General features: G+C 44.2%; 1 protein-coding gene across 1 annotated transcript; it reads right to left on the bottom strand.

Moving 5' to 3' along the window:
* Positions 1-16: 16 nt before the first annotated feature.
* Positions 17-6882, bottom strand: LOC146207712 (defensin-like). Its single transcript, XM_084589821.1, has 3 exons — positions 6235-6882; positions 4500-4597; positions 17-2071 (listed from the first exon to the last, which is right to left on the bottom strand). Exons 2-3 carry the CDS (start codon positions 4594-4596, stop codon positions 1959-1961), a joined length of 210 nt encoding a protein of 69 aa, XP_084445947.1. The 5' UTR covers position 4597; positions 6235-6882; the 3' UTR covers positions 17-1958.
* Between the last annotated feature and the right edge of the window lie 20941 nt (positions 6883-27823).

Below are 27823 nucleotides of genomic sequence, written 5' to 3' on the forward strand. Positions count from 1 at the left end.
GGTCATGTACCTATGTGTGAAATAATAACTTGTATAAATTAAAGAACATCACATGCATTCAACGTACACTTTTCAGCTATAGTTTTTGTACCACTGCCTACGAGGAAATGGGCACCAACCCTCGTCCATGTGTGAGAGAACAGCAATAGAAGGCGAGTTAGAATTATTTTCAACCCTTCCTTCAATAGCTGCTGTGTAACTAAGGCAAGAGAAATTCTGCACTGCAACCTTCACGTGAAGGTGAGAAGGTCAAATCATCGTGGCCCCGCCGGGGTGGTGCAGTGGTTAGGACGCTCGACTACTGTCCTGAAGGATGCGGTACCAAATGCCGTCCGCGACGGCCGCTTTTCGATGGAGGCGACAAGCTAGGCTCCCGTGTGCTGTGTGATGTCAGTGCACTTTTGAGAACTCCAAGTGGTCGAAATTTCCGGAGTCCTCCACGAAGGAGTCTATTATAGTCTGAGTCGCTTTGAGACGTTAAACTCCATAAACCGAACCCCTCAAATCATCGTGTTGATTCAGTAGTTTTAAAGGGCACCTTTCAAAACCAGTTGCGAGATTTTATGTCTGTATAGTACTCTCGGACGAAGGCGCTGTCCGGGAATCAAAAAAGTCTTCCATATAAATCTGTAGTAAGAAATCTATTTGTGTATTCTGATGCGGAAAAAGTGTAATTGCCAGCGCACTGCGGTACTATAGACATTTCGACTCTCCGGACGTATGAAAAATTATCTTTTGGACAAGGAAGAAGACACCTGTAATTAATTAAGTTAATTAGATATTTCCATGCACGATATTATAATGGAAGTTACAAATGACTGCTACAGACTGCTTAATGTCAAAGTGCGACAACAGAGTGCTATCAGATGTAGTCAGCTGCCGTACAAATGACACTTTTGATCAGTTTTATAATCTATGCCACGCAGGCTCCAGTTACCTCAATGACAGCATTTGAAAACAGCAACTTTCGAACATTACCGCATTTTGCACAGCAAGCGCCCTGTATTAGAAAATATTTTATATAACTGCATATGACTATAGCTGTCGCCGACGATGAGGGTTTTCAACTCCATTACCAACCGCATGTTATTTTGTATAAACCATGCCGCATGGAGCGAAATAACCCAAATCAACGTTCGCAGAACACAGCTGTCATAAACTAACAAGATGATGACTTTTTCAGGTTGCCTGTGAGGGCACAGTGCTCCGTAGTCTAGCGTCATGGCTGTCTTATTTTTGTGGGTAGCGATTGGCCCAAACCATTTTGCTGGCCTGCTAGTAATTGATGTGAGCAAACGATGTTGTCAACTCAGCCTCTGCGTATCTGTCCTAAAATCAAAGCTCGTTAGCAGTCGCATACGTATCAGGGATAGTTCCTAAGTTGATCGGGATTAATTGCATGTGTAGTTGATTCGGGAACAACATATAGGAGCATATTTTCCTGTACCTACAAAAAAACGGGATCATTTTTAAAAAAAGGTTGTTGCTTGTGTTGACGCTAAATGTAACAGCACGAGATCGTATGCCTCTTTCGCGAACATCAACAAAATTAAGCACTTATTGCCAATTTGAGCGGGATTGCGTCGAAATAAATAACAGCAATTAAGTTTGCAAACACCAGAACATTGAAAGCGTTTCTTAATATAAACACACTGCTAGCACAGACAGAATTCAGGAGCCGGTTGATCCGTCTGCTAGCCAAAATAAATTTTATTTGAAAGGCTCGACTAAGTAGTGCACACTGCGTCGAAAAGAATTAACAGCTGTTAAGTTTGCAAACGCCAAAAAAAATTGGAAGCGTTTCTTAATATAAAACAAAAACTTGCTATCACAGACACAATCTCAGCATAATGAGTGGCGAAACAATTCATGGGGTCTTCTACAAAACAAGTAAGTGTTATCAGCGTGATTAAAAAATCAAACGACTGTAATCGTGGGGGTTCAGTTTCCGTGGTGGTTCAAACGCAGGTGCAAACGATGTTGAATGGCCCGTTGCAGTAACCCCCTCTGTGGCCGTAATTGTGCCGGCAGTTTTGAGAGCACGTGAGCAACGACTTCGGGCATCCGAGACCTGAAAGAACACAGAAGCCTCTATTAAACACCGTCGACAGCGCAGGAGGCCATAAATTGGCTACAGTGCAGCCTATATGCACAAATAACATGTCTTGCTCTCATAGAACCAGTGCGATTTCTACGCGAATTTAGGCGCGTGTAATGTGTAGCCACCGTTTGCGTCAGACTCATTTTCGTAACAAAAAGTAGCGAAAAAAATACAAACTAGATCCCAACTTGAAACTGCATTTTGAAAGTTATTGAGTCAAAATTATGGGAAAAAGACCATCCCGCATTTTCACATTATAACAATACAAGCTCATCAAGCTACTCGGCAAATTCCAGCACGCTCCAACTTAAAATGGTCCAATAACATCTCATGCATGACGACGAGCGACTATTTGCTGGTATCAAATTACTGCACTGCCGTTCAAAGCTATCGGCCTTGACTTTTGAGAATATTTTAGGTGACAAACTAACCGTCGCAGACCAAATATCAGGGTAAAAACCGCTTCAACCGGCCGCACATTTTACTTCACGCTTCAGTGGAGCAAGAAAAGGATATTTGTTCACGGGGAGCTCGTGTGTGTGTGTGTGTGTGGGTCACACCAAGGGCACTTTGATGACGTCCGGCTTTTGAACAATGTAACTTGTTTTGGGCTCTCGTTTTCCACCGTTTAGCGTTACATAACTGGCGAAACCTCGATACGATCAAGTACATTAAGTGCCATGCCAAACGTGCTTAACCATGCTATAGGCGTCCGTTCGATGTCAGTGCAGGTTAAGGAACCACAGGTGGTCGAAATTAAACGAACACTCCACTACGGCGTGTGTTACAGCTTGAGTCGCTTTGGGACGTTAAAACCTTACAAACGTACAAACGTACAGCCTTTATCTAAAGTTTACAGCCCAGGGGCACTACTTCTGAGTGATACTATGTGGCTTGTAATGCATTCCCAGGTTTCCATACTTGCTGAAGGCAAGAAGATTTTTCGTCCTAACCTCTCCATTGGCTAGGACTTCTACGATTAGTAAAAAAGTCATATTATTCGGCTTAAAAGCAAACCCTCTGGGCTGCAAACTTTTGATAAAGGCTGTACATGCTTAACCACGCAACCACGACGCACAAGCAGAAACCAAATTGCGCATCCAATGGGAGAATCAAATCACTCTCGCTGTGGAACATGTGAAACGAGCCGATTCAAGACTGGGGCAAGTGCAATTCACCACATTGTACACGCGCACAGGGTACAACACCAGTATGCCTATCATGTTTTATTTGGTATAAGAAGGAGCCGACAACGTAAGTACGATGGGTACCGTTGCCATTTAGTGATGAAAATAAAAAACGTCAAAGTGAACAGAGCTCGCTGTTAAGAACGTAAGTTAATAGTCACTTTGCAATTTTTATTTCATTTTCCTCCACATTTCTTTAACGTTTAAACAGTCGCGTTTATAACAGTACGGCATCGCTTTAACAAGACAGGATAACCATTCACCCTTGAAGCTCATAGAAGAATTTACATTTCGTATTTAGTTTTTGCGAAGCAAATTTTTTAACAAGATACAATAAACCTCAAATGTCTCCTATTCGGAATTTTGCGATGAGTATGTCAATTTGTAACAATATCCAACATTTCTGGGCCGATCAGCTATGGAGAACTGCAGTGTCCCGTTCTCTAACCTGCCCGCTGAGTGGCGTGCTGCGAGAGTGCACCGTTTAAATTAGCAGTTTAGCTACTGCTTTTGCAACCTTGTTACATGGTGAAATTTGTTTGACAGTCAACTAGGTGTGCTTGACGCTATCGAGATTTTGCGTGTTTTGCACGGTTAGGCGATCGTAGACAATAGTGTGCAAGAGGTTTCAATCAACACAAGCCGATCACCATCTAAAGCCTGTTCTGTACCGTGCGGCGTGCGCATTCTGCATAACACGTTCTTCTCGTGCAAAGACGTGTTATTGCCCGTATCCTCGTGAGCTGAGCCTAAGCCAACCAAAGTAAAGCGCGAATGTGATACGATGTAGGCCTTCTTTTACAGCGGCCGGTGTCGACCTCCGCACCCGAAAACCCAGGAAACAAATCTACTTTAAACAGGTAGAATGTGTTTAGGCTCCGAGCCTTGCGGGCTCAGGAAATATGGGTGCGCGTTGGAAAGGCTGGAATATTTGGTTAGTATGGTCCTATGCGGTCATGTGCTAGAAACTCAGTGGGCATGATAAAGACGTTAAACTTTATGTAGACCGTATATAACTTAGTTCTGTAAGCAGACTAAATTGTTGCCCGTATAAAGTTCCTGTGAAAAAATTCATCCCGTCTCTTTTTTGGTTTTTGCACAGAGGAAAGGCAAAACTTCGCACGTGACAACAAATCGCCGTCGAAACTGCTACTGTCAGTGTCACTGCGTTTTTGTTTTCTTTAGAAGCACATATTTCATGTATAACTCACCGATGTCGAAGTGGGTCACCTCATATGCTGCCACAAAATCCAATACGCAGGCCCCGGCAATTGCCAGAACCACGGACACCAGAAACGTTGTGTTCATTCTGAAATTTCAAATAAATAGATATAGAATGCATAATCTACAGGCTTTACTTCCGCTTTTTTTATCTCGCCCTAATTTTCCATCCAAAACAAACCCATACGCCGGGCTACTAGGCATGAACTACGAGGGGACTCCAGATTAATTTTAGATGACTTTGGTCTAGAAATATCAACAAAATTTCATTATATCGGCACCTTTTTATTCGTTTTCATCGGAATGCGAACAATACGACCAGAATAAAACCCGCAGCATCGTTATCTCCAGTTCAGTGTCAGCCCCTGCGCCTGAAAGCTATGTCAGCTATGAAGTGAGCATTACAAAAGAATAACTCTACGCAGAATAAAAGTCATTTTCCCTACAAAATTGCCTTGAGGTAAAGTACAGCAATATACTTCAGACTCCCGTAATCATTTTAAGTCGTTAATCCTCGGGAACAACGGCTTTTAATTTTGCTATGATTTCAACACTTCGATGATGTTGTTATATGAACCTGAAAGCGCGATATGGAGAGCCCGTGTTCTGCTCCCCACTTACAACAGGTATTCGAGATCGCTGAACGCAGTGAAGGCCCACCAACATATTATACATAATGACATACAGGTTTCTATCTCCTTCCAGCACGCACATAAACACAGAAAAGAAACATTCTTCCTTACTTTCATTAAAAGTTTTTGTGTGTATACAGTATCTAAAGCTAAGTAACCACGAACGTGCTTGAATATAAAGCCACTGCACTTTTTATTACCTAGCTTGTACCTCTGAAACTACCTTTCCAGCTGCGTCTCTCTGTGATTAGAACACGGTATCCCATCGAACAAATTCAACTTATGTCCTCTTGGTGACGCTCCATTAGCTATTCTTTCAGAATATGCACACGTAATATATAATGAATGTTTAGTCAGATTGCTGAACTTCTAGCGACAATGGCTGAGTCACGCAAGGTAATTTTCATTTGACCACTTCTGTTTTAGACTACATCTTCAGTGTCCTGCAGCGACTACTCCAAGTAGCAATCGTTCCTCGTGGTAATTTTGGTCTATGTGCGCTATCGCATTCGGCCTTCCTTTGTAAATTGGCCGCTAAGAACCGCACAAATATGTGTTCACCGAGCCGTGCCCGTAAGTATAAATTATAGCGTTTTCATACAGCTCGGTATTTGAGGATACGCACAAACGGGAAAAACAGATTTATACGCCACTTCCGAGTAAATTTTTCCTCGTAATAATTTCTTCGGGTTCACTGCATTATCGCACGAATCGCTCTCTCGCGGATAGCTCTTCGTATTGTAGACAGCCTCCTCTAGTCTGCACTCCGGGCCAAATCTAGCAAGTTTGAACTCTAATTTCATTACCATGAACAGATTACACATACAACACCCGCCAAAGGGACACGCGAAAAAAAAAAAGGCTGCTGAACAAAGCAGCTGTACAAATGCTACGAGGGAGTCCGAGCCAAATTCTGGTAAACTATAAAGTGTATAGGTAAAAGAAAAACAGCACTCAAATGCTGAACATGGTCAAGGGCAGAACTTTCCCTGATGCTACGCATTTTAGACGTGCACTCCGACAACGCAATACGCCATGAACATTATGTTCTAGCTTCACAAGCACAAAATAACCATACAGCGAGCTTACTCACTCGATTCTCTGAGAAGGCCGTACCACTACGGTTTTCACACTTGGCTCTCTCCCGTGCTTTGAGCTTCCGTGCGCCACACAGCGAGTGATCCCGTGACGGCGGCCCGGTTGCCTTAAAAACTCGGCTACGACGCTCGACACGAGACGTAGTCAGTCCGGGAAGTCCGGTTCGGCGCAGCTGCTAACGGTGTGCGCAGAGCGAGACGTAGACACGTGCCGTTTGTGATCAATGGGCTGCTTCGGTTGGCGTCTTCGGTGTGTGCGTATATAAGGAGTGGGCGGTTGGGCTGATCTCTTGCCCTCTGAGATCCTCCTTTCCATTCACCCCATCGCCAACGTTTGCCAACGCTTGGTGTGTACGGCCCAGTGGTCGTATCACCGAGTTCGAAGACTGAGGGCTTTCCAGCCGGAGATGCACCTCACCCCTTTCCCACCACACCAGTCGAGATCAGATAGGGGAGAGGACTGTGACGCTAGTTGTTGCCACGCTTGGTCGTGCACCCTCACGCACGAGCAAGGTTCATTCAGCCAAGAATGGATCCCGTGACGAAGATCGTCGCAGAGAGTGCGGAACTATCGAGTCGCCACTCGGCAGGATACCACACCTGTATCGGGGTGCTCCCGCTCGAGCTACCACATGTTGATCCGTATATGCACGTATCCAGGAAGAAAGCGTCACGAGGCGTCCTCATAGTTGCGTCCTCTCATTGTTTGCTCAGCTTTATGGAGGAAGCGAGTGAAATTGTTTGAAAATTTTAGGGTGTGCTCTATTCCTTTGAAAGCCTAAAACGTAACAATCGCATGTTTTCATTCGCTTTTTTTTATTTCTTCACTCGTGCTGACGTTTAGTTTTTAGTCTGCGCCGTACGTCATTGCATATGATGGATGTAATCTATATGTGTCATCTGTATCACAAGAAGAAATACGTCCAACAAGTTTTGAATATCATTTCTCTCTACTGAAGCATTTCGAAGACTCTGACTTAAAAACTTTCTTGTGCGTCTTCAAACCGCGAAAGCATCATAAGCAGTTGCGCATGAGCAGCGCAGAAAACTAAATCGGTAGTCATAGTGCAGAAAACGAGTGACCATTAATAGAAATTTCGAACTAAACTCAGGCAGTTCAATTATTTAACTATCTATCTCTCCCCTTCGTTTTATTTTCTTCTTGTAACTTCGTGTGGCCTGTGCACCGTACGTTGTTTAGCCCACTTTACTACAGGACATATAAGCGCGTACCTAATACAGCTGCAAGCAACAGCTTCCCAAATCTTTAACTGGCGTGTGTGACGGCCGCATTTTCTGTGATTCTCAGCGTTGTAAAGGAGCTAACTAGCAAAAAGTCCAAATATAACCAAAGGTTAACCAAGTGCTTGTTTAATCTTAACCTTCCGGTAAGTTTTATTCACCCCAAGGTGCAGGAGAACAGAAAAGGCGGCCGTCACGCACGCCATTCGAAGATTTGGGTGACTGTACATAGTCTCAGTTCAGTTCAGTCGTTCAGTCGTGTCCGACTCTTCGTGACCCTATGGACCATATCACGCCACGCTTTCCGGTCTCTCACTATCTTCCTAACATCACATAACTTCATCTGCAGCGCCTCGAGGATGCCATCTAACCATCGCGTTCGCTGCCTACCCCTTCTCCGGTGACCCTCAACCTTTCCCAACATCAAATCTGTATGCAGCAAACATAGTCTGCTGCATACATTTCAATATAAGGAGGCTCGACATTGTACTCGAGAAATTTCCCGCTGATGGCTACACTGTATTCATTTCTGTTGCATTTTGCAGGCTGTAAAACCGCCGTTATCAAATATACTGCCTCCCTTCCTGATTACACTGCTGTGCACAAGGATGCGGGATCGAATCACGGCCGCGGCGGCCTCTTTTGATTGAGGCAAAAGGAAAGCACGCGTGTGCTGTGCGATGTCAGTGCACGTTAAAGAACCCCAGGTGGTTGAAATTTCCGGAGCTTTCCACTACGGCGTCTCTGATAGCCTGAGTCTCTTTCGGATGGCAAACCCCATAAACCGAACCAAACCAAACCGTTTTGATTAGAAGGTTGTATTGTGTCGATACTACATACATCCAATTTGTCCTCAGAGCTACTTTGACATTTAAAAAAAAAAAGCCGAAGCGTTGGTCTTTTTCAAGTACCCTCCACTGGTGATGCGGAACGATGCAGTCATACACTTGCTACCTGGATATTAACTTCCTTTTCCTTGGTGCAGCACGTCCCCTTTAGCACAGCACTTATAAACTATGTAATTTAAACTGTCCACCCACCCTCGTTGCCAAGCCCAAAGTCAGCCAAACTTTCCTGCTATTTTAGGAAAAGTAAACAGTAACTAACACTTCTCATGCGATATGTCTGAGGTTGCTTCCGTTCCCGTAAGAAGAAGTTGCTATAAGTTAGCTCTCTTCGCTTGTTATAAATACCCTAAGAAGGGCGGAAAATTGAATATCTTGTTCAGGCTGTTCCAACGCGTTTAGGACATCTGCACAGATAAAAAGTGTAGAGGCAAAAGAAAACAAGAGCGCGAAATGTGCGCCAACGGAACATACCGCAACTGCTTTCAACTATGCGAGGACGTAAGCTTTACAGAAGGAAATAGTTGCATTGCAATCCAGGTGTGCAATGCCATGTGCATTCATGGTGAACAGAGGAATTATCGTTGGATAAACATCAGACTGTTCGCCAGACAGGCAAGCTAATCTTAAGGTAGAAAGCCGATTATTAATTTTGTTTGCGAAAAACCTGGTTTGCGTGCTCGCTTCCTTGTAAGTGTTCACACGCGGTCATGCCCGACACAGTTGCTCTTCCTGTCTGCAATCGCATGGGAGGAGTGCCGATTACCAAGAAATAAATGAAGGAAGCGGATTACACTTTTACGTTCCTGTCTTCCATTTGCCCTCGTTTCTGTTCTTGAAATTATAAGCAGATATCAGTGTCTAAAAATGCCTCCTCATTCTTTTTCTCAGGGATAAGAATAGTACAGAAAAGTATTTATTTTGGTAAAACTGGCAGTAAGTGATGCCGCAAAACCAGTCCGCTATTACAGACATGGAAACAATTAAATTCCGCAGTAGCGACAGTAACGAAGGTAACAGTAATCTTGAGGCAAGCATCAAAGATAAAATCACGCGCACCATATTTGTGTAGCCGCCTTCTTCTCCAAAGGTTAACCCTATCCGACGACTTCAATGAACTAAATAGTGTGACACAATTCGGATACAAAGCAACAGCTACTGTTTTGTAAATATATCTTGATAATACAAGACCTCGATATATCTGTGTCGCATGGTACCTCCGTTTATTCTTCTCTGCGTTTTTGTTTCTGCATTTAAATAACTCATGCATGTCAATAAAAAAAGGTGGCCATATCAGGTTTCTTGTGAAGTTCTCATGAGCAAAGTAATAAGTAATATTTTCTTTTCGGGGGCAATTCAGTCAAACATCCTCAGTAAATACGAAGCCTTACGTCGTCTATCTTAGCCACGTCAGCGTTTTATTATATTTGGTTTTCTTGCTACCTCAGCGCTTGCCTACCTCCTGCGACAATTCTTGAAGAAATTCATCCATCATTCTATCGCTGGTGTGTAGGCCAAGCAGTTCCTGTCCTTACACGAACTGGTCGTTCGCAGTTAAGCACAATGGTAGACTAGTTAAACCTCAGCTGGTCAGAGGCGTCCAGTATCATGGCTACTTCCCCTCATATCAAGCTAACTCTAAAGATCTCCTAAGCAGCATGTGCTCCCCCTATTGTGACTACGTTGTCTCCCTCTATGTTGCGGACTTGTAGGGTGGTGGTTGTGACTGCTGGCAGTCTTCACGTACCAGAGCTTTGTGGCATCATCATCGTCGAATGGCAAGTTCAGATGCTCGACTTTTTTTTCTAACCTGCAGGACCGCCACCGTCTCCACCTGCCCTAACCTCCACAGTTTCATTCAATTGCTGTCCCTTTCATCAAAACACTTCCCGGCACCGGTAGACCTAGTCATCTAAGGTTTATTGGGTTCAATAAAATAACGGCACTCTCAGACCTAGGCATCAGTGTAAATTTAGATCCATGCGCCCTGTACGACAAGGCTCCATATGCCAACCTTTGACAAACACATTTTTGCCTATTATGTGCGCACGGCTTCGTGTGAAATTGTGCGTATTCGTCTGGCGCTCGTATATTCATGTATTTTGTGATTAACTGACCTGCACTGTTCGAAGACAATGAATAAAATGATTCCCCATCCTCTTATGAAAATGTTAGCGTAAGCACTTAGAAGAGGGAGGAAGGGAGGAAGGAAGGGGACAAAAATAAGGATTACTAGCGCTAGCTCCGCAACACGCTTTCCTGAACTTTCAAAGCCTCTGTCGTGGAACATTTCTTTCCACAGTAGACCCCTAGTTCCCGGTTCATTGCTCCAACATCTTCATTAGCCGCTTGTTCACTGCTTTCTTACATAAAATTGGTTTACAGTAACTTCTCCCTGGAGCCAACATGAAGTGCACACTTGTTTTCGAGCTAACATTTCTGGTGAGATTAATATAGAGAACGCTGACTTTCGCAAAAATAGAGGGGTACACGCTAATTAGAGGAATGACTTAAAAACACAACAGCAAAGCGAGTAGCGTAACAGTAAGCGCCCCCATTCAACTGTTTCTTACCGATTCCACCTTTCACTCCCCCAACACCCTGGCTCAGTGTCAATATGACTGACTTTCCGGTCCACTGAGGACACGTAGTCTAGTCCTCCTGAATGAAGTTGCTACATGCTCCAGATTCTCATAAGTGAGACCGCAGATCTATGCCGCACTCAATGGCGAGGAGCAATGAGTGCGTCGTCTATGATACTCGTGTTATAAGGTATAAACTCAAAAAGTGCTTGTCATGAACGTGTCATCTTAAAAGGTGTATTCTACGAGCACGTTTCCTGCATGAGGGCAACCACACCGGATGCACGAGCAGTGGCATGCGGGAATTTCTCAGTCACCACGCGGAGAGATTCTACCCATAAAAATTATGCTCGTAACACACATGCTCGACAGCGCGATTGACGGGACATGAGAAAAAGAAGAACGAGGAAGGACACACAGAGACATCTTCATTCATAATCACATGTTTTACTCACGGACGTCACTATCTTCTGGACACCGGCGACCGAGCATTACAGATGTCGTTGTACCACCGCTTATTTCCGTCGCTATATGATCTGTTTTTTCGAAATAAAATTCAGATGGCAGTCAGCGCCTGTGTGCTTCCTTCCTGGTTCCTCTTTTTCTTGTGTCCCGTCAATCGTGCTGTTCCGTCACAATTGTTCATTATGTTCTCTGGCTTCATACCCTCATTCAAAATACTTCAGCACTTGGCCTCCAAAAATTATCCTCGGCCTTCAAGTATAACAGGAAAGATGTCATGCGTGTTACGCAGCGTTCGAACTCTCTTACAGCGCTCCAAACGAATTTGTAACGTTTAAATGTTCGCGCTCGTGCACACAGCAGCTCGATGGGCAAAGTTCGGCCCGTTCATATCATTCATATCGAAATGTGGTGCCCCCTTTTGCATCGAAACTGAACTAAGACCTCATCCAGGCGGGAAGTTTAAAGCTCTGGCTGGCGCTTAGCTATGGAGTGCAGTCGCGGTTCCGCTTGTACACAGAGCACTGTTTTTGAATGAGTATACCAATCCAATTCCATGCGCAGAAACACGTAAGGCAACGTTGGCACATTGCATAAAATCAACAGTGCAGATAGTGCATAAAACAAAAAGTTACGCCTGAAAAGCTTACAGCACGCAAAACGGCAGAACTTTAGTAAGGCGATGTATATCAGGGGGTCATATATGCTGTCAGTTCATTTCGAAATTTATTATTTCGCCCCTATATTGCAATCAAACATATAAAGAACCATTTTATTGCACTGGACCGCTGTAGTCATTCTTACCTGGTGCTTTCGTTTTCTTGTCATTTCGCATTTTGAAATAGCTTTTGGTATTAATGAGAAATAATACTTTTTAACACACAGACTATGTAGTGTACAGAAGCTCCTCGATTTACACGCCTCTTTTAGCGATTGTTCTTTGCCTGCTCTTTATAATTATTTAACTTTTCTTTTCACAATTTGATAGGCTTGGCTAGTAGTGAAATTTGTTAAAAAGACTGCCCTGTAGAGGTGTGTTCATAGTTTTACATTCGCTATTAGTAAGCATCGTCGATTTTTCGAAAGGCAATGAACCGACAGGCTCGGGCGAATTTTTTTCAACGCTACTTCTTTTCTCAGCCCCTCCCACGTAAACCTCTATTCCTGTTGCCAAAACATAGGAAGGATTCTGAGTAGCTACCTCGCTTTTGTACAGCTGCCTGCTAATATTTGTGCAGGTAAAGGAGCGTCATTAGCTGTCTTTATTATCATTACTCAGACGAACCCACACTAATACTGGCAGGAAGTAAAGAGGTGCAGAGCTCCTTTTAATAGTTACTATATCAACATTCGTTGATCTTATACAATTATGGGTTATGGCGGGTATGTATTCAAGTACATAGACTACAAGAGTAATTGCTGCCACCCGACACGCTTCGATGGTCCGTAGCATATATAAGATAGGACGCGGAGAAAAATAGTATGGAAAATATAAGCTTGTGTGACTAATTGGAACAACATCCGAACATCAAAAAATATTTCAGTGTTGCTGTCATGGGGAAACTCTGCTCTGGCCTGACGAGGGTATACTGAGCTCTACAAGACCGTTATGCACCTTGTCCCACATGTATGCATGGCTCGCAGCTACAAAAAACAACCGCCCTTCTATGCACGCCACGGAACGCGTAGTCTGGCAGTGTCTGGCAGAGACAACTCCAGAGACAAAGCAGGCATAAACAAGCAGCACATACCGGCTGCTCGCGTCGGCAATGCGCTCGAGAGACTCGGCTCTGTAATTAGGCGACAGACGGGTTGACGGCGAGGCTTCGCATGACTGACGTCTTCGTGCCTGAGTCATGCGCAGAAGACACCGTGAGAAAGAGCCACGGCTAGACATACACTCTCTCGGCTGCCTGATGTTTGTCTTTTTGTTGCCCAGAGTCCATTGGCGCGGCGTCAAATTCAGAGGAGCCCGCCCTCGTCATATCACCATCTCGTTATTGTGACTTCCATTAGGCTAACGCAAGCTTGATCAGGCGTCCAGCTAACATGCACAGGTCAGGTTTTGTGAAACGAAATACACAAAGTGCTGTGGCCATGGCGAACGCGGTTATACGCCTACAACTCAGGCAAGCCTGCGTAACAGAGGGCTCTCTTGCCTTCTTCTTCGCTGTCGCCTCTGACTTCATTTACCTTAATGAAACAAGCTGCCCCGCCTGTACATCTGCATTGCCATTATAGGCGCCGAAAACAGCCCTCTAACCCAACAGAGGTCTGTTACTCGTGACCATGGGCGACGTTTTTAGTCAAGCAAACAAAACGAAAAAAAAAAGCCATCACGAAACTGCGACAACCAAGTTTAGTAATGTCGTATACACAAGCAGATGGATCTGCGTAAAAAAGCCGACCAAGTGATTAGCTCTTCACATCACCGCGTTTCACAAAACAAGTGTATTTAAGGTAACGGTGATGGCTATACCGTTCTATAGTTTTATGATTCTTGGTGCTTATTACTTAGTTCGCTTAACAAGTTCTCTGAATTCATTTAACAAGCGAACTAAGTTTGCTGTTTGCACGGGCGCATCCAGTCACAACATACGGAACGTGCCGGGGCTTTAAAGCCTTTTACTGCGACAACAAATCCCGGTTTCATCACCTTGGCGTAGAACTTTTCATCCTCCAATATTTCAAAAATAATCCGCCTTTACTGAAGCCTGGACTCAGCTCCCTGCAGTGCACAAAGCATTGCGCATGGGTAAGCTAGAATCAGCCAGAGACTGATACCTGCCTTTGTCATCAAACGGACACAGTAGCTCGAGTGCGTAGCCTTCGAGCATTTCTGCGCTGTGATGAAACGCACATACCAAAAATGTTCCACTGGTAGCAGTTTGCCCAGTTAAAAGTGAAGGCACCTTATTTCTTTTTTATTATTATTAGAACCTCCTAACGGGTACTGCAACTCTTGCAAGGCCGCTCTGTCGGAGTATCTTGTTCTATTTGTTGACGACTGTGCATTCGCAGGTTGCCATTGTTTTGGCGGTAGCATAGGCAGACTTCTGCGAAGAAGTCTGTCGGCCGCCCCTCAGCCGTACCCGCTTCAGCGCACCAATTGAGGATCGGGGTGAAGGCTGAACAGCGGATACGGAGAGAGGGGAGGAAGATAAAACACACACACACACGCACAGACAAGAAGCCGCAGGAGAGCAGGGCCTTTGAAGTCGTGAGCGTCAAAACGAACCCTTCCGCCGGTCTCCCGCGTTTCTTCACGGCAGTGGTGTTTTCTTCCTCTTGCGTTGATCGACGTTTCCTCCGCGTTTGTTATGATTGGTTTTCCGGCGTTTTTGTTGTCCCTCTGCTCTCGGTTTTTACGCTCATGCGATCATTGCTGTACTTCATTTTTCGCCGATTGTTGTGGAAGAAAACGCACCCCGCTTTGTCGGCTGGCTCGAACGCGGCAAATTGCAGGGGCGTGGAGAAGGGGAGAGGGCGCAGGGCGCAGGGCGAAGTGGTAGAAAGGGTTCTACCGGACGCCGCTGTGCGCAACCATATCATCAGGCAGCGAAGCGATCTGCTCAATTGACCACTCGCGTCTGGGTAACTCTGGTATTTTCCACTCATTCCGCCTCTTTTGTTGAAGGCTTTGCTGTGAATTTACACGGTGTTACAAAAGCCAAGCGCCTACATGGAACTGCATGGACAAAAGCGTGGCTACAACTGTTCGCTGTACGACCGATTAGTGAAAGCTGGTTAATGTGAACAAGTGGAATGTTAGGCCGTAGACCGTGACGCCTCTTTTTTGTTTTCCCACCGAAGCACCGTGTTTAAGTTGGCTTTATTCGGCAGCACTGGCTTCTCGCGTTAGCACCCTCTCTAAGCGCTTAATTCCAGAAGCATTCAGGAAAGTCACACAATGCTCAGATTCTTTTTTTTTTATTTCCCATGATTCTTGGGTTATCTAAGCATTAGCCTTTGTTCTTTCTCGCAAGATTTACGGGTGCCACCACAGGTCTAGCCGCCACGCCAGATCGCGTTAAAACTGTAATGTGCAAAATCTAAGGAAAAGTTGTGGTTAGAAGCTCTAAAACTGAAGCACCTTAGCTGAATTGTCGAATTGTGTGAAGCCAAAGTCAACGCGATCACAAATATTTTAGGGCTGCCGGTAATGCAAGAGCCTATGTTAACAGCTTGTCACAGCCTGATACTCTGATTACTTAACGAAGCTTAGCCCTTCTTATCTAGCCGAGACTATAAGTTCGTACTTTTAAATGTGTGAATAGGCTGCAGTAAAGTGAAGCTAATTTTCGAGCACTGCAAAATAAAATAAAAACACAGACGGTTAACTGTACAGAAAGCAGCCTTCCTTATGATTTGGCGTTCGGGTAGAGTCGAGGTCACCGCTTTCCCACCGTTACGGCGGAAATCAAAATTGTCAAGGCGACAAAGAAATGGACCATGAACAGGCTTGCAAATTGTATGGCGCCGCCCAGATTACACTGATATAACGCAAGCGCGCCGTATCGAAAGTACAATTGTGCGTGAATAGGTTAAAGTAACAACATATCTTTCAATTCCATGCTAGCCACGCTGCGAGGTCACGAAGTCCAACACCGGTGAGCAATAATACGCCAAATAAACGGGGGAGCGGAAGACGGACAGTAATATAAGCGCGCAACAAAAACGTGACAAAGAGGTGAAGTGGACAACGACGGCGCAGAAGGAAGAACCAGAACTATATTCTAGCTGATAGAATAAACCCTGCGCTAAGGCACGGCACAGCCAATCCGCCGACTTTGCATGTGGATCGAGTACGGCAAAACATTTAGAAATTGTAGAAATTTTACTGTATTGCAATTTCTTGCAAGTATGTAAAATAAACTCGAAATTTGAAAACATGGCATGCCGGGAAAAAGGAATAACAAGTAAAGGGCGCATTCTGATCTCTCCGCTTTTTGCAATGTAAGCTAACTAACATGAGTAAGGCATTGAAAGAAGGCGCATAACACGCTCATGTTACGACTATTATTAAATGTGCATAGCTGGTTGGGGTCCGATTGACCGCGTTCATGTTAATGGAGTTGAGAGAACTGGCTCTTAATACCAGGTTTGTCATTAGAAGGCATGATCGCCTACTTCACTCACACTGCGTCACAAAAAGAAAATTTTTCATTCTCATTTCCTTTATCGTAGCCTCGAGGCCGTTAGCCTTTTGTGGAGGGGGGGGGGGGGGGGGCAGAGTTTCAGCACAATAATGTCAAAAAAAAAGGCAGTGAACCAATGATTTCAAAAATGATAGCATAAACAAGGCTAAATAAGAGTAAGACACCTATGACAGAAAATAATAAGACAATGTTAGCTACGATTACAAGAATCGGAATCACAAAATATTTGAAACTGTGCTACAAAACAGGCAGTGATCCTTGATATCAGTTCTAATGCCCGGAACATGAATCCTATATTTGGAAATTTTCGAGAGCGACGCAAAAGTAGTCCTTCCTCATGGCGATGACCGTATAAAACATATCATGGTTGGAAAATATTTCAGTGCGCAAAATATGGCGCTGAAAATAAAATAACGAAAGTCTAAAATATTTAAAGCGATAAGCAAAAGGTGGTAATTGTAAGTAATTCTTTAAGTACGTAATATTAGCTGCGCGTTTACTATTACGTACAATGAAACAAGCTGCGTTGTTCTGAACGAGCTCAATTTATTTGATGATAGTGTCAGACATATGGGATCCTATGCGGCATACTCAAATTTGTTTGGGCAAGCGTTCTATACATTGACACTTTTACCGAAGTAAGCTGCAGAAATTACAGGGGATGTAGCAAACATGCAAAGGCCGGGTAGGTTGCACGTGATATGGACACCGATATGAATTTACAGTGTCAAAGCGCATAGTTGTCGAGTATTAAAGATGCAAAATAAAATTTTCTTTATACCCCACAGCACACGGATCCCCACGTCGGAATGTTCCATTCTCCAGGTATAGTACAGCAGTCCAAAATGACGTTTTTCAAGAGTGCAGTCATGTAATCGAGATTACAAATATTAATTGCACGAATAATAAAACAATACTAAGCAAATAAATTAATATCACCAGGAACACAGCAGGCAGGTCCTTAATGTAAATAAGGCAAAGAAGTGCATGGTCCCAAGAAGGCACCTTGCGGCACAACACCAGTGTGGACAGGACTTCAAGAAGTACTTTGAAAATGGGCGGTAACAAATTGTGTTCGATATATTAGGAAATGGTCAAGCCCTGCGAAAAGATAGGTATCAAAATAGTATTCAGGTAATTTCAAGATAAGTAGTTTATGACACATCTTTTTGATAGCTTTAGGAAAATAAAGATAAAGAACGATGCCGCCAGCGCATGATAGGCCGTCTAGAATAAGGTGAAGCTTGTGAGTCAAAGAAGATAACTGTGCTTTTCTTGACACAACTCTTAGTTCCTTTCTGCACGCTGAAAAATTCCAGGGCACAAAATTTTGTTTTATTTATCGCGACCAAGCGAGAATCTATAGGCTAATTTCATCCACTGCATTTTCTATCACCTGGAAAAAGTAAGAAGTATAAAAGTCGCCCTTATGCCTACAATATTAATATTTTCAAAACATTCATGATGTGTGCGTTATTGAAGCGCCTTATTGTTAAATTATTAGATTTACCTGTGAATGCGGTGAACAGAAGCTATGCAGATGATTTCAACAAAGCAGTTGGCCTCTGCAATGATGACGTGGGCATTGTGGATCCTTTTTCAAGAAAGAACAAATAATGAATAACGAATAGCTAGCGATATAGTATCAAATTATTCATGAAAAAAACTTCAGAGCACTCTGAACAAGCCATCGTTACCGTTCGCATCACTGAAGCTAACTCCGAATTTTTTTCTGCAACCTTGTATTGGCTCAAGAATCCAGGTATCTCCTCTTCAGCCTCTCGTTCCGTTTTGACAATTCTGGCCACTGGCTGATGTTTCTTTATCAATGTTTTCAGCGAAAGCTGATTTAAAATTTTCCTGTTTCGTTGCCTAACATAACACGAGCCTTACGGGCAATGATTAATAAGTTGGCACGGGCTAGTGGGGATTTATCGTAGAAAACGGGCTTCATTCTCTGTCTCATGCATTTGCTACGACGTAGCATTCTCTACACATCGCTTTTTTTTTCTTTTTTTTTTTCTGGCATACCTCGAGTTCAGTGCTTCTTTCTTGAGGGCGTGTCATGCTTGTACTTGATATTTGATAACGTGATGATTTCGGTTGTTTAAATTGCGGCCTGCATTTCAATAAAAATTCAGTTGATAGTTTAGCGTTTGTCCTGTCGTCTATCTGTCTTCTTGTGTGTCCTTGTTTTGTTTTTTGTTTTTTGAGCTGCCCCTTTTCTGCGTATCACGAACAACCTTTGGTGCGTGAAGTCAGAATCTGGAAGCCCGTCAATAATCACCGAATGAAGAAAAAAAAGATCACTCCTGATTTTGTACATTTAAAGACTAGTGATCAAAGCTGTCTCACTATTTATGAGTGCACCCGAGGTTTTGTGGTAATATCCCTAACGCCCTTCGCTACAGCGACGCACGCAGCACTTTTTTCTTTTTTGAGGGCCTTGACACGTCTTTATTTTTCATGACAGTATATAAACGCACTTCCATTGAAGCACATTCTTGAGCGATCTCAAAATGTGTTACAACTTCGGAAACGTGAATGTATCAGGGGGCATAAATATGGGCCTGTCTGTTCAATAATTTTGTCTTAAAAAATTGAGTCTTGCAATCAGTTGCTGCCATCGGGAAGATGATAACCCCTTGATATCCCCACGCGCTTCGTGTAGATACAACCCTTCGGAAGGGTTCATGCCTGCACGTAGCCCTTCCCAAACCGCAACAGTACATCAGCGTCACTTACAGTCGGATAAATGTCGGCCGACTAAAACTTGGTTGTTTTTCTCATTATTCTCTATTCTTCTCAGAAGCGTATTGACACCGGTTGCAATGAGCTGGGCAAGTCTTCATTAACGTGCAAATTGCTTCCGTCAATTCGATCTCGGAAAACTGCGAGATTTAGGCGACATATTTATTGACTTTGTCTTCACTCCGCACCCCATATTCGCGCTTGTTATTGCATAATCACAACTCCGAGCATCCGTTCGGTCATTCGCCTTGTAAGCCCAGTTAACCAGGTCTACAGCGCCGTCTTCGGGACCAGCTTTGCGACCAGACGCTACCGGTCACGAACGACGCGAACTGCCGGTCGAGCACGGAAGAGCGGACAAGCCGGATGTAATGTCCTCTCTTCAGCCACTGGTCTAGCCAGCGTCCTCCGAACGAACGGCTATGATATGTCCTTCCGCTGCACTCTTCCGGCATATCCGTATTCGTACAAGAGAACCCGGGCGGCCTCTCGGACATGTCGTTGTTGCTTTCCTACACTCTTCATTTACTTGCTTATGAGTTGGCTCGTGTCCGGAGACCCAGTGACACGCTTTCTTCCTCCGGCTCTTCCATGACAGTAATCGTGGGAATCCTATACATTGCTGGCGACCTCGGAAACAGGCGTGCATTCGACACCGGCGCGGCTGAAAGGGTCGTGCAGCCTTTGTGTCCTGCATATGTATTGTTCGCGCGTCAACAGCACCCCGCCCAGCTGAATGGGCCGTCCATTTCGTCTTTCAGGAGCAGAGGATAGAGGCGCAAGGTGCTGTTATCCACAAGTTTTATTATTTTTCTATTCGAGACGCTGCCCACGTCAAGCCACTATGCCTAAGCAGAACGTGAGGTTGCATTGATGCTGACGCAAGCAAGAAGTTTAAATCGAAATTTATGCATGGATTTTGTTGGCTGATACATGACAAGCTTGTTGCCGCTACTTTTTTTTTTTTTTGTAGGCGAATTAGTTTCCTTGATAACAGAGAGCGATAGTCACAAGTCAGGGATTTCCACCCTGAGGCAGCAACCTATAAGTTCAATGATGTTCTCAGCACATACCTTGTCGCCATAAAATTTCCCTGAGATGCAGCAAAATAAAGGTACTTTGTACCTCGCTTACCTGCAATGCAGTGACACTTTGAAGCTAACGCACACTATCACGAAAAAAGAAATGAAGTCATGTTTTTTTAACCGCTATTATTGTACACGGTTTGCGTAGGCAATCAAGTAAGTTTTTGTACCTTCTAGAAGTGTAATATATGTTTTCTTCACGCGAAGTATTTTCACTAACCTTATTTCAGATTCAGATGGGGAAAGCAAGCGGTAACGCAAAGACATACTGCAGAAACAGAAAAAACTGAGAGACTAATGCTATAGGCGCGAAACAAAAATGGCATTCAAACGTTGCTGCATTATTTCTTTTATATTGCTGTTTCTCTTCTTTCCTTTTTTTTTTTTCGTTTTTTCCTCGGTACTTCCGATTTTATAGTTGAGTTACGTACGTGCAGTGCAAGTGCCATATCCCGACCGAGCTACACACTGCCACAAGAAGGACTATGCTTTAAAGATGAAGTGACAACTGTTTAAAATCTAGTTACAAAGACTAAAGCAAGCAGTCAAAATCACACTGATAACGAAAAAATCCATGATGAACAAGCAGTGCGAAACAGCAGTGGCCCTGGGCGCGCATCGAGGCTAATAAATTTCCTGAAATCATCGTTCTGCAGCGCGGTCGCTGGCGGCCGTTACGTGTAAGAGTAAGCCCGGCTGTACCTGCTCCGGCCCTCTTTCTTCACATTTTCCACACCTGAAGCTTAGATGAGCGAATTATGTTTTATATGCGTTGAATAGAAAATAATGGTGATAACGATCACGCGTACCGGTTTTTGGCCACTGGTCCAAGCAATAAAAAAAAAATAACTCGACAGAGAGCTCGGGAGCGGCCGGTTGTTGTTGTTGTTGTGGCTGTAGGAAGAAGGAAAAGAAAATGCACGGGTTGCTACTGGCTCTGCAGCTGAGCCACCTCCACTGTCTCGTGCGGACAGAAGAGAAAATAGAGAAGAAGAAGAAATAAGAGAGAAAGAAAGACGCGCGCCGCAACAACAGCCGTCGTCCACCACCGAAGCGGTGGCGGGTGCAATGACGGCCTAGAACAGATAAAAATTCGGTGGCTGGCTAGCCCCCGCAACAAGCGGCGTTGACCTACCGCCCCAGCCGCGTATGGCCAAGAACACCTTTCCCGGGCGGTCAAACATTCCGCTTGGCTTAAAGGGCGTTGTCGTTCTATCTTTTTGGCAATGATGCAATATTCAGGCTGCGAAAACACCAGAGAGAGGAAGAGAGAGCATAAAAGGGAGGAAACGTGAAGAACAGCGCACCCGCGATAGAATTACGGCGCGCGCATACCACTGTCAGCTGGAGATGGAGTTGACAACTGAGCCCTCCGTCACGCTCCTCCCTCATAAACACACTCAGGCCCGTTGCAAACTCAGTGGGACAGCTGCGTAAAGCGCGCGGCGCTGGAGCCAAGGAAACGATACCCGAAACGCCTTCAGCTAGCGATCTTCTTCGCTATTTCTTTTCTTTAATTCCTCTCGCTTTTGTCCTCAACCCCTCCATTACGCATGTCTTCGTTCCGTCACAGACGCACCAAGCTTCGTTCACGGCATATGCAGCCTCAGTCGGGGCGGTTGTTTTGTTGTTGCGGTTGTCGCGCCCTCGAGCCGCGATTTCGACACGAGAACTCAGCTTTTCGTTTTTCTCCGCCTAGACAGGCCGTACGCGTCACTCAACGTATAGCGGCTCTCGACGAGCCCAGAAGAAATACCGCCGCAACGATGGTCAGAAAAGTACGGTTCTCGTGTTCTCCGTTGGAATGACTTTGTTTTCCTTCGGCTCGTTCACTGTTCTCATTCTGAGACGGAACGAACACAAATATGCGCTTCAGGCGGATACTGTGCGCTGCGGAAGGAAGCAGGGGTATATATATATATATATATATATATATATATATATATATATATATATATATATATATATATATATATATGCCCCAATCACACTCTCATGAAAAACAGAAAACACCCGAAAAGAAGAGTCCCTTCAACAGGAAAGAAAAATAAAAGAAGAAAGAAAAAAATACAGCCTACCGGTCCCCCAATGACTGATAAGACAGGATTATTTGAAGCGCTTCCTGGAGCTAACGCAAATTGGCAGACAGCTGAATAGGGTATGTATGAAGGGGTCCGGGGACTCGTTGCAGCAGGAAATGTGCCAATCAGCTGCTTGGTTTCCTGGCTCGCATTGGAAACCTTCGTCATATTGTTCAAGAAAACTAAGCCCAGCAGTGCCTAGCTGCAGCCGTGTGTGTGGTTGTAGGCGTGTATGCTGCAGTGGAGCTCGGTTTTGACATGCAACCCATATTTAGCAACCTAATGGGGCTAGAAGCCGGTTCACAACAAATACTGCTTCCTCGGTTAGTGCCTCTCAAATGCGACTTTGATCGTACTGACGCCGTGGGACGACAGGGATAATACAGTGCGCCTTGCCAGAAAACTAACCTGGTCTGGTGTACTAACTTTGCCCAGTTTAAGCACCTTACAAACAACTCATGTGCTTAGTTCTCAAACCCTTGCTTTATAACATACTCCAATGTCCCACGTAATGTGAAAAGCGCAAGGCAGCTATTCTGCAAAAGCAACGATGCGTACACGGCGTATACAGAAAATTCTGGAGCGCACATTCTATCGATTTGGGGTGAAACTTGGTGAGCATTTAAATTTGCTTAGCCTCATCGGTCGCAGATCTATCAGGAAGTACTGCAAACTCGCATGCTCACTGATACTTTGGCGCGCGTCAAAAATTCTCCGCTATAAACAATTAATCAATACAGAGCGCTCCTCCAAGACCTCCATCTTATTCCATGGTATTGCTAATATGTCTTGTAAAACTACATTACTCATTAATCTGAACTCAAAGTGCCTAGTTTGTAGAAACTCTTTCAGCACCTATCATTAGTTTTGTAAATACCATATTAGCGTTATTGAAAGAGAGCATGTGTTAGTGGAGAATCTCCGACAGGAGATTTCTAATCCTGACATGCTGCTGAACGCAACTTACCACGGCTGTGCATAATAATCAATGGGAATGGCAAGTCTGCTGATAGTAGGTAACTATTTTCTAAAGCGCATTTTATTCACGGAAATAATTACCTTCCATCTCCGCGAGACAGACCACTGGTCGCCACTTCCATGTTTTGTAAAAGCAAATGGTAAAACCAGCTTACATTCCAGGACGAGCTGCTCCTTTCTGCTGATTATCCAGAACTCACTGAGCGGAACACCCCGTGTCTGCATGACCGCTCAGCCGGCCGATCTAGCCTGTTGGGGCTAAAGAAACATGATGAAAAGTTAATCAAAGGTGGAGAGTAAGAAAATAATACAAAAAATCTCGAACAGGTACGATACACAAGGCGCACAACATACAGGAAGTACAATAGAAGCAGCACGGAAACTTTAGTTTGAACAGTGAAGTCACCCTACTGAGCGCACCGAAATAAACACTGGAAGAAAACGCCTTATAAGCTTTTCACAATTTTTCCACGACTTTGAATATGAAGCACACTTGTTTCCCTACATTGAATTCTTACTTCTCTGCGTGCCTTTACAAACGACGGTAGCTTCGCATCTTTGGCGATCGGCTGCTGATTCGAAGGTCGCCTTTTCGAATCTAGGCCTCAGCGTCCGCATTTTCTTGCGGCAGAATAATAATAAAAAAAAAACGAGTGCTGTGCGTTGTCAGCGCATGATAAGGAATGCCAGTGGTCGAAATTAATTCGTAGAACCCGACCACCGCGGCTGCGTTTCGATGGAGGCGAAACTAAGTGGCGTCCGTGTGCTGTGCGATGTCAGCGCACGTTAAAGATCCCCAGGTGGTCAAAATTACTCCGTAGCCCTCCACTACGGCTCCCCTTTGTCTCTTTCCACTTTAACTCCCCCCTTCATCCCTTCCCTTAAGGTCCGGTTCAGGTGTCCACATAGCAAGTGTGACAGATACTGCGCCTTTCCCTTCCTGTGAACCAATAATTATTTATTATCACTTTCACTACAGCGTCCCAGGTTGCCCATTTCAAACGCATAATTTACATGAATTATACGTTTTGTCTCCTAAATAGCATGTTGATTTGCCTTTCAAAACAAAGCTTTTTTGTGCTTGATGACCAAAGATTCGAGACGCGTTGCATCTGTTAGCGTAACCATTGGTTTGGTACGGCTTATCTCACGACATGTCTGACAACGCTAACGCAACTGGCTTGTCCCATCGAACGTTTCGTAATGGGGCTTCTAGGGCAGACCGAGCGGCGAGCGGCTGCTTGTGCGTTTCCTCTTGAGACAGCTGTGTATGTGGAGACTGACTGATAAACTTCATTGGGAAGTAGAGATGCGCGAATGGTAGCCACGATTAGTATTCACCAATAGGGCACAAGCATTTGGGCTAAGCATGCACTCACGCTACGGGGCTGGCAACGAAACTCTTGTTATTTGCAATAACAGCGTTTTTTTTTTCCTGAAATAAATGGCATTATGGATATAGCGAATAAGCATCACAGTCTTTGATGCGATTGTGATCATGTGTTTCACTTCGGCTTGTGGGTTGGAGCTATATGCAAGAGGGGAAAGAATCGGCCGAGCGATGTAATATGCCGGGGCGTTTAGTCAAGTTTACGTCTGGTTATGATACCTTTGTTCAGAATTCGCATTGTAACTAATACCCATCTCACTCCATTATCAGCCGAATATAACTATGCGGAAGTATTCATTGTTTTCTTTTATTTACACAAGTCAACTGAGTTAGCGAACAATGAGTGAACAAAAAGGAAACAATAACTTGTTCTGGCCCCCTTTTATTTTTTCATAGCCACTTCTCCAAAAGAGGTGAACGACATTTTCCACAGCAGTGTTTCGTAGATATCTACTTTCTCAGCGGCGTCAGGAGACGCCCAAACAAAGCGCAGGGAAAAAAAAGAATAAAAGCTTTGACTCGCCTCGTTCGAGGTGGGTGACGCAACTCCGCAGAGCGTCGACCGCTGAGCGCATGCATAGTGCGGGTGCGACCTTTCTGCCAGTGACGGATCGGCGATGCCGCACGCACCTTATCTGCATACGCCCGCTGTATACAGCAAAGAATTATAAAAAAAAAAAAAAAAGAAAGGCACGCCAGAAGGAATTGCGTGGCAACGCCTGGAAATCTCGCGCGTACAGAGCTGAGAAGTGCAAGTGGGAGCCCGTTAATGCTTTCTGTGCGATTAGTTCGGCGCAATACAGTGAAGGGAACAGGCCCCTTCAAGACATGATGATCACCGTATTTATTTATTTTTTCGCGCGACCTTTCAATTACGTATTGTTTTCGTGATGTTCCTTATCTATTATAGGTGCTGTTACACGATTCCAATAATTTTGAGCATTTGGGGCTGTTTCGGCAAACTTAATAGGAGCAGTTAGTCCGCTGCTTACACTCGTCGTGTGTAGCCCTAAGTTCAGAGTGCGCAGTACTGCGCGTAATTATGCCTCCAGCGTACGAAGCGCGCTGTGCGCGTACCACGGATGCACTGCATACTAAACTGGAGTTGACGGCAGCAGCATAACAGGAGCTTACAGGCGACGCGTCACGCGTGCAGAGAAGCATGAAGGCGAGGCACGCTCGGGATCTTTTCTTTACTTCCAACCCCTGTACTTCTTATCGCCCCGAAGGCCGCAATGAGCTATGAGGCAGGAGCTAGCTGATAAGATAGAAAATTTCTGAAGTTCGTGCCTCAGTATAAGCACAATAATTACTGAGTGCACCCACTGCAAACAGGGCACTTATTTTACGGAGCTACGATTTCAGAGTGTCTTGATTTTGTGTTATCTATGTCGAGCAGCCGCCTACGTTGGGGGGAGTAGGCGGTACAGCCTTTTAGCAGGCAGCCAGAAGTACGACAGCTTTTATTCATTCATTCATTCATTTATTCATTCATTTATTCATTCATTTATTCATTCATTTATTCATTTGTTCATTCGTTTATTCATTCATTTATTTATTCCTTCATTTATTTATTCATTCATTTATTTATCCATTATTCATTCATTCATTCATTCATTTATTTATTTATTTATTCATTTATTCATTTATTCATTTATTCATTCATTCATTCATTCATTCATTTATTTATTTATTCATTTATTCATTCATTCATTCATTCATTCATTCATTTATTTATTTATTTATTTATTTATTTATTTATTTATTTATTTATTTATTTATTTATTTATTTATTTATTTATTTATTAGGGCACTTACAGGCTAATTGACTAAATTAGAAGAAGTCGACAATAAGATGTGGTTTGGCCTTCCTTTAACCGAGAGGGGAAGGCTTTGTGGTCATTACTAAAAGGCGCCTCAGGACTCGAGACCGCTGCCTGCTGTAAAATGTGGTATTATATCAAGTAAACGTGGTTAGAGATCGTTGCTGATCACGTTGAGGAAAGGCAGAGGTGAGAAGCTCCGCTGATCATTTCTGTGCAGGCGCTCTAAGACCTCTATTGATGTTCTCATCGTTGCTGCAGGTGTGAAGAAAAGAGAATTCTAGCATAGTCTATAGTTACAGTTGTATAGTCAATAAATACAAACTTCTATTCGCCTTCTGTGCCATTTTAGTGCAGATAGCGGTATCTTTCCAGCTATTGCTTAAGACATTTATATCATCTATTTTCCGTACTTCTGGCTGCCTGAGTTCTACTTAAGTTGAGGACGACCCAGAGGGCTATGGAACGAAAAATGGTAGGGGTAACATTAAGAGATAGAAAGCGTGCAGAGTGGGTCAGAGAAATAACTCAAGTTACCGACATTCTAGTGGAAATTAAGAAGAAGAAATGGACATGGGCAGGACATGTAGTGCGAAGAGAGGATAACCGATGGTCGCTGAGGGTAACAAACTGGATTCCAAGGGAAGGAAAGCGTAGCAGGGGGCGGCAGAAAGTTAGGTGGGCGGATGAGATTAAGAAGTTCGCAGGGGTCAAGTGGATGCAGCTAGCACAGAACCGGGTTAAGTGGAGAAATATGGGAGAGGCCTTCACCCTGCAGTGGGTATAATCAGGATGATGATGATGATGATGATGATGATGATGATGATGATGATGATTTTCCGCATCGCATTCCACTGCCAAGACATGCCCTCACTTTTCTCATTTGCAATGAGGTTCTTAAGTACTGGCGGCGAAGTATTGCACCACCTTCTGTTGGCTATAGCGCCTGTTCTGATGAAGGTGTTCGTGTTAATGTTTAGTGAGATAGACGTAGTTGTTTTGGTGCTCTCAGGCAGAACCGGCCTCGCTTCAAGCTATCCATGACGCGGTCAAGTGGCCCCCGAGGCCCCGGCCAGGCCAATTTCGATTACATTCGCTGTTTTTTTTTTTCAAGATGTATGCAACAGCATCTGTATTCGAAAACTATACTTTACGCACGCGAAGCATGAGGTCTATCCATAGTCCGT

The sequence above is a fragment of the Amblyomma maculatum genome, chromosome 1 (assembly GCF_055883805.1).
Source record: "Amblyomma maculatum isolate TAMU_Amacu chromosome 1, ASM5588380v1, whole genome shotgun sequence".
Taxonomy (NCBI): domain Eukaryota; kingdom Metazoa; phylum Arthropoda; class Arachnida; order Ixodida; family Ixodidae; genus Amblyomma; species Amblyomma maculatum.

What these genes read in the sequence shown, in the direction of transcription:
- LOC146207712 (XM_084589821.1), bottom strand. Translation starts at nt 4,596, where the DNA reads ATGAACACAACGTTTCTGGTGTCCGTGGTTCTGGCAATTGCCGGGGCC. An exon ending in GGTGACCCACTTCGACATCG is followed by an intron (nt 2,072 to 4,499) that starts GTGAGTTATACA and finishes GTGTTCTTTCAG; the next exon opens with GTCTCGGATGCCCGAAGTCG.